This window comes from Sorghum bicolor, chromosome 1 (assembly GCF_000003195.3).
Source record: "Sorghum bicolor cultivar BTx623 chromosome 1, Sorghum_bicolor_NCBIv3, whole genome shotgun sequence".
Taxonomy (NCBI): Eukaryota; Viridiplantae; Streptophyta; class Magnoliopsida; order Poales; family Poaceae; genus Sorghum; species Sorghum bicolor.
The window spans coordinates 67,471,717-67,479,405 of NC_012870.2; the positions used below are offsets into that span (position 1 = coordinate 67,471,717).

The following is a 7,689-nucleotide window of genomic DNA, read 5'->3' on the forward strand; positions in this document are numbered from 1 at the left end:
AGGAAACTATTCAGGTAGAGTCGAAACGACTTCTCTGAATACAGTATCTGCAGAAAATCTGGCAGCGGGCCCAAACGCTTGGATCCGCCGCCACGGAAACAAGAACCCGCAATTGCTGTCCAGCGAGCGAGCCGTCCCCATCCTGATCCCCGGCCCATCCCCATCCCCCTCCTCCATCTCCATGATCCAGCCAGTACGGGAGCTCCCGCCCCACAGCAGCAGCGAGCATGAGCATGTGAGGAGGGCTCACAGGTCACGCCAGCATCACAAGCGCAAGGATAAGATGGGTCATGGTGGTCTCATGGATGATGACAGGTGCCACCACCACCACACCAAGCAAGCAATAAAGGGAGGAGGGCTCTTGCGATCAAAGAAAGGACCATCCTGTTTCTTGAGCATCAAAATACTTGAGGAACGGTTTGGACGGCCTAACTTTCCTTAGGGCTGCCACTTTGCGTTGACCAGGCTTTGGGGAAAGCAAGGATGATGAACACCAAAGCATGTCTTTTCAAAGCATCTTGATGTGAAAGGCACTAATGGTAATCTCTCTCTGACAAAACGGTAACTGAAGCAACAGAAGATGGTGGATATATTTGTCGTGGAAGTTCTTCGTTTGGTCCAATGAGACGAGGAAAAGGATCTAACGGACCGGTGTGATTTGGGTGTATATCAATATCAAGCTCAGTGGAATTCATGCGGAATTTCCACCTAACATGACACAGGTACCTGTCCATGTTTACCGTCTTGACAGAATTTCAAGGCGCGACAGATACAGGACTAGGGAAATTTCAAACACGTTAGGTTGGAAATTTTTTCACAATTTGACACCGACGGAGGAAAAAGAGCCGGAGAATTTGCATCAATCAAACATGTGAACGCCGAAACCTTCAACAGAATATCTGAATCGGCCAGGTCATCTTGTTTTTTGTGAAGAGAAGCAGTGAGGATGCACCTCGGCAACAAAGAGCAGAGATCTCGAGCAGAATTTACTCAAGACAACACTTCATTCAGACACCAAATAACAGGTAGTACAACATCACATACAGAAACAAGCACAAGCATTTTGACAGCCATATATATGAACAGCATTGGAACTAACAATTAAAACTAGGAATAACATTAAGTTTCCATAAGAGGTTTATGGCTGGACGGACATACAAGTATAAACCAGTTCCAAGTTCCAGCCGTCTTGCAGCTACTGCAAAACCTATATGACAAAGACCTATAGACTTGACAACTTAGGAGAACCATGGAGCACCATGGAGAAATCCAAAGCTTATAACGAGGTTTTTCAGACCTACAAGCTTATTCTTCAGTAGAACCAATTGGTCCCATCGTTCTTCTGCGCCGCGCCTGGGTAATCAACGGTGCTAGACATGTTGAAACCAGAACCGAACCTGAACTCCGATGTGCTGGTGATGTCGCCCATCTGGCTCACAAATGGCGTGTCATCACGGATGAAGAACTGCTGCTGCTGCTGCTGCTGCTGCTGCTGCACTGGTGCCTGCTGTTGTTGCTGCATCATGCTATTGACATCGTCGAAGACTCCATTGCCCTGTCCAAAGAAACCCTCATCCATCTGGATCCTCTGGGGCATCGCATTAGGCCTCTCCATGATGGTGACGCTGTCACTGCTCATGTTCTTGTTTGTCATGAAGTTGTTGTCGTACATGTTCATCAGCTCAGCGATGGACCTCTGCCCGTCCATGGGCAGGCTGAAATCCAGATTGTTCAGTGACTGATTGGGTTGGTTGAAGGCCGGCTGGAAGGCTTGTGACTGTGGCGGTGCTGGCGGCGGCTTGTTCTCAGTGCTCTGAGGGATTGGTTCATTGTACTTACAGGTGTACTGGTGGCTGTTGCGGGTATTCCGGTCAAGGAATCCATAGCTGTAGTCACTGTGTGGGCACTGGACGTTGTTGCAGGTGTACACTCGGTTGTTTAGCATTAGCTCTGGCTCAGCAGCAGCGGGGGCGTTCCTCTTCTGGATGAACTCGACGTCCGCAGTCTCCTCCTTCATGGGCGTCTGCACAAGGAACTTGTCACTTAGGATAGCAGCACCAAGGTTGAACGCGGTTGGGTCAGTGACTCCTGTCTTCTGGTTGCCGGCCTCATCCCCCTTACACTCATCAATGATGTCCACATCATACTCGCTTGAGCTGGTGTTGAAGGATATGGCACTGGCGATGCCACCAGTAGATGCTGGTGGGAGTGCGCCGGGGTGCAGCTTCAGGTACAGCTCCTCTTCCTGCTTGACGACCGCCAGCCAGGTTGAGATCTCCTTGGCAGTCATCTTGTCCTGGAGGCACTTGGACTGGCGAACAAGGCGACGGATCTTCTCTATGTCTGGTGACATGTGCTTGATGACAGCGGTGAGCACGCTCACCTTCCAGGCCTTCTTAAGGTCATGAGGCTTCTTGTATGGGGGTGGGCCCTGGTCCTTGGGGATGCCAAGTTCCGGCCACCACTCTTCGTCGCCAGTAGGCCACCATGGTGGAGGAACGCCCTTCTCCAGCGGGTAGCGCCGCTGTGGGGGGTCGCAGTGCTGCATGAGTGCTGAGAGCAATGAGCCCAGCGTAGTGTCCTGCAGCTCCTGCAAGGAATGAGGGCTGGCAGCGCCCGAGGTGAGCTCGTTCTCGGCACCAGGGACTGCGTTGTCGGCCTGATACTTGGCGATGGCGGCCGGGCCGTTGCGGTCGAAGCGGACCTTCTCCTTCCACCACGCACGGAGGTTGTCGGAGGCGCCGCTCACCGGCTTGCCCTTCTCCGGAATGATCCCATACACAAACCCCTGTGCGCGGCACACTTCCATCATCTTGAGCATGTACTTGAGGATGCCGTCCTGCGCGCGAGACATCTTCTTGCGTCGGGCCTGCTCCTGCGACTGCCTTGGCTTGGACGAGCCGTCAGCCAGGCCCCCACCGCCAGCTATCGAATCCTTGCCGCGGCTCTGCTGCAGCTCCCTGAGCCGCTTCAGCTTCATGCGGTCGCGCCACATGCGGCGCTCCAGCTCCTCGATGTCCTCAACATCATCATCGCTGTCGTCCTCCCCAGCGTCCGGGAAGCTCTCCGGCGGCGGGTCCACAAGATCACCCTCCCCCATCACGCACTGGTCGCCGGAGGACGTCTGCGGCATCAGCGACCCGAAGCCAAGGTTCTTGTCACCGTTTTGCTGAAGGAGATCCACGAAGTTGTGGACGCCAGGGAACACCACGCTCTGATCCATCATCAGCCCGCCTCCCATCATCGTGACCTCAACAAACTCCACACCCAACTAATTCACTCGAGGTCACGGGCAGATTGACTCTCTTCCTTGTACTGCTACTTGTAGTAATCACCTGCGCGGAAGCAACAAGGAAGATGAACACGTCAGCTGCTGTGTTTTACTGTCAGTAATTAAGTGCAAAGACAATAAGTGTAAGGTAAAGGTAAACATGTGCAACACGATTGCGTGTTACTAGTAAAAAAAGTAATTAAGATGGCACAGTGAAGCTTATTGTGGCATCTTAATTTGGTGATTACACGATTTGCAAGGGCTTTTTGCCTTGGCATCATAGATCTATACAGCTATAGGAGACAATCATGTGGCAGCGAAAGGCAAGCTTTGCCTATTGAAGCAACAACCGGGAAGGCCAAAGTTAGCAGCCTAGCATGTGTTTGGTGAAACAGAAACAGGGCCCAAATCTGATCAAACTACACATGGACACTTCCCCCATAATCCTTCTTCTGAAATTGATACTTCTAAGACTAACAGGGACCAAATATGCACAATCCTTATTGTTTCGACATACAGGAACAGATTACACAGCATGGAAGAGAAATATGTATCATAACATACTTGTGGACGAAGGAATTCAAGCATGAAAACGGATGCCCATAAATACTTCCACCAAATAACCGCTTCTCATATGCCGGTTCACTGGAACAAGCACGTAAAGTCGCATCTTTTTTCCCCTTTCTACGAGACCATGCGCAAACATATGAACGTAAGCTCTGATTGAATCACGAGGAGGAAAGATTAAAAAAAGGTCAAAAAGGCAGGGAAGGAAGGCTTTTCAGTAAATCATTTTTTTATGGATCTATTTGTTTTTACCCAGCCAAACACGAATGGACAGTTGGTAGCAAGAACATGTACCCATGTGCTTCACAAAGGGAATCAAGGTCATCTATGAAAAAGAATAACAGGGGACGAAATGGACTAGACACATATCGAACCTAAAGAAACCTGATCAAATTTTCCACCTCCAAAGATGATGCAGGGAGGGGGGGAAAAATCTTTTCCCTGATTATACAGGAACAAAATGTTCCCATCATACCCGGCTGCTATAGACTTCCTAGAACGAGCTCCGCCTTTGACTGGAGAAGTATTGAGATCCAAGCGGAAGCTTAAAAGAAAAAAAATAATAGAAAAGAGATGTCAGAAACTCAGGTTTTTGGATGGGAGCTGCAGCATCATCCAGGCATCAACCTTGGAACTCTGCCATGGATTTAGCCGCAGCTATTACGCAGAAGGACAAAACATCAGCAACGGAAGGAAGGATCAGACAAGAACTCAAACGGGAATTGGCCACTGCAAGAAGCTACAGTATCCTGAAAAAAAATCTAGAGGAAAAAAAAAGATCTCCCGAAAAATTATCGCTCTACATATCCATCAGATAATCAGCCGACCACCCTCCAACAGCACAAACAGAGATATCAAAGGGAGCAAGAGAAGAAGACGAAGATCAACGAAGACGAGAAGGAGCAGCCACGCAAGAACGGGAAAGGATTGGAGGCGCAGGCAGGCAGGTAGGTAGGTAGGTAGGTAGGTAGGAAGAACTCACCTAGCTCGGTCTTCCTGTTTATCTCCCACTTGCTATTTCCCCCCGTGTTCCAGCTTTGCCATGACCTTGGAGACGAGACGGAGGGGCGAGGCGAGTCGAGAGCGAAGCGGGCACGAGGGAGGGAGGAGGAGGAGAAAGGGGAAGGGGGGAGGAGGGGAGGCACGAGGTGGGGATAAGAACGGGGGCAGGGCCAAGACCGCCTCTCTCCCCTCTCTGGCTCTGGCAGCAAAGTAATCACAGGCAAGTGGGCGTGCTGGTGGTGCTCTGCTGCTCTCGGCCTCTACAGTCTACAGCGACAGCCCGGCTTTTATAATCTCCCCTCTTAAACTAATGATCCCCGCCTCCACTCACGAGCCGCCACTGCGAGTCTGCGATGCTGCGCGGCGGTAAAAAAAAAAGATCTTGCTGCTCTGTTAATCACTAACCACCCGCGTGATGGCGCGCTTTTACCGTCCCCAGCGGCAGCGGCACTAGTAGACCCTTGTTTAGTTCAATTTTTTTTTATAAAGTGACTATTGTAGTAGTTTTGTTTATATTTGATAAATATTGTTTAACTATAATTTAAAATTTAAAAGATTTGTATATCAAATTACAGAAAAACTGTAAACTAGTTATTTCTTTTATGAAGAGTTTTGCTGGTGGCGTCCGCCTGTGACACGCGGGGCCCGTCACCGGTCGGTGGCCGGTCCGCCGGTGTGGCTGGCGGGGTCCGAGGAGGATCGGGCCGCGCGCAGAGCTAGGACAAAAGCGCTAAAACGAAGGAGAGTGGATGCTACCGGTGGGTGGGTGCTAAGTTACGTCTCTACCCTCGCAGAAGATGGGATCCCTCCCCCGCGTTCTTCGGCTCGAGGTGGCGCACGCTCCTCTATCATCGAACCATCATTTTTTTCGAGTGAAACATGGAACCACCATTCGTTCGTGGGGCAAATAATTTTATCATCGGTTATTTTTTTTTCACGGTACTCGAGGTATGTTTACCTTAGATATATAATATTGTAAATGAATTTAGATATAGATTTAGAAGACTACTTTTAAAAGATTTTAACAATGAGTGTAAATATAGGAGGTCACTTCAATGTGATAATGGAGGAGAATATACGGGAACACCTGAATAATAGGCTAAAGGATAGGGTAAGAAAGAGGTGGGAAGAGGTTGCCATCTTATATATGTAATGCCATGTGCTTCTTTTCTATGCATTTTAGCAGCCTGTCATTGGCATTGGAGAATTAAGTGTGTTCTTGAAAAAAAACATCAGAGAATTAAGTATATAGTCCATTAATATGTATACCTTGACTTCAACTATCTTCCCTCTGTGTTTTTATTAAGTGTCATATTTAGTTTGTCCTAAGTCAAATATTTTAATCTTTGACTAACCATTTTTAAAAAAAACATTATAGTTTCATAATATATAAATTATATATTATGATAGTATTTCTCATAATAAATTGAAAAACATAAATCTAATGATATGAAGCTATATAAGTTTTTAAAAATCAATGGTCAAAGATACACATGTTTTACTTAGGACAAACCAAATATGATACTTAATAAAAAACACAGGGATTTTGTAACATTTAAATTGATTCAAGGGAATACACTTTTTCTTAACATTTCTTCAAAATCAACAAAGAAAACACACACACACATGGATCTCAAACTTTTCAAAAATGAACGTCATCAATGTAATAGTGAGAAGAACACAGAGAAATGTGTCAAACAGGTAAAAAAAGGAAGGAAAAGAAAGAGAGCGTGAGGGGCTAGGTTTTCTAAAAAAAGTATATCTCAATCATTTCAAATATAAAATTAGTGTGTGTTATCTTCTACTTTTGTCTAGCACGATGCCTCATTGTCTTAGTAGGGTGTATTTAGTTTCTATGTGTACTTTTCTTTAAGTTGCTGACCATTTACACCTAAGAATTCAGTGTATATATATATAGCCCTTCAACATACTAAGCTTTGACATGAAAGCAAGTTGGGGAGAGATAAGAGAAAAGGATGATTGTTTCCCCAAGATGCAAATGCAAAATTGGTGTGAACAAGGATCAAACCTTGTAGATTTGTTCCTAGCTAGTGTTATTATCTGTGAGAGACCGCAAAAGAAAGCTCCCATTGACATCCCACATATCATCTAACCAGAATAGATGGATAAGGGTCCCAAACTCCAAACTGACGCTATATTCTACTTCGAGGAGAGGCAGCGGCGACGCCACTAGAGCCGTGCGAGTCACAAGGGACCAAGGTAGATGCGTGCGACTAGGGATGAAATCTCCTCAAAGCTGATTGTGCGGGGGGAGTTTTCTTTTTTGCCGGATGAAGCCTTAGTGTGGGGAGTTACACAATGTCGGGCTAAATGAAGGTGTGAGGATGGTTTCGCTTTGTTGTGTGGACAATTGTTATTGAAATATCTTAGTCGTGGATAGAATAAAAAACGGAAAGCAAAACATCGACCTGTTGTCACTATCTCTAGAAGGATCGTTTGTGTCCATCAGCCAACATTTTTTGGGTAGTTACGCAATGCTGGACGAGAGGAAGATGTGAGGAAGGTTTCGCTTTACCATGTGGATAGTTGCTCTGGAAATATCTTATCTGTGGATAGATTAAAGACGAAAAGCGAAATATTGACTCATCACCATGGTCCCTAGAAGGATCGATTGCGTCCATCAATTAGCAATTTTTTTGAGAATTACATAGTACAACATAGACATGTATAACACACACACACAAACTTGTCTCTATGAATACACGTATGCAACCCTACCCTTACGAGCACCTCTGAAGGACTAAGCTAACAAATCTCGAGATTCACGAAGTCGCCATAGGCATCGACAGAGATATCGTCTACGATTGTAAATATAGCGTCATTTAATC

At 46.7% G+C, this 7,689-nt stretch overlaps 1 protein-coding gene across 2 annotated transcripts; it reads right to left on the bottom strand.

Annotated features, from left to right (window-relative positions):
* LOC8083691 (ETHYLENE INSENSITIVE 3-like 1 protein) lies at positions 976-5,101 on the bottom strand. Of its 2 annotated transcripts, XM_021461852.1 has the most exons (3): positions 4,821-5,101; positions 3,836-3,955; positions 976-3,335 (listed from the first exon to the last, which is right to left on the bottom strand). In XM_021461852.1, the coding sequence occupies exon 3, from the start codon at positions 3,242-3,244 to the stop codon at positions 1,313-1,315; it is 1,932 nt and encodes a 643-aa protein (XP_021317527.1). In that variant the 5' UTR covers positions 3,245-3,335; positions 3,836-3,955; positions 4,821-5,101; the 3' UTR covers positions 976-1,312. The 2 variants fall into 2 exon arrangements, with proteins under 2 accessions (XP_021317527.1, XP_002467935.1); XM_002467890.2 differs by lacking the exon at positions 3,836-3,955 and having other exon boundaries at positions 4,821-5,100.

Excerpts from the sequence above, each read along its gene's own strand:
- LOC8083691 (XM_021461852.1), bottom strand. The coding sequence starts at position 3,244 with ATGATGGGAGGCGGGCTGATGATGGATCAGAGCGTGGTGTTCCCTGGC.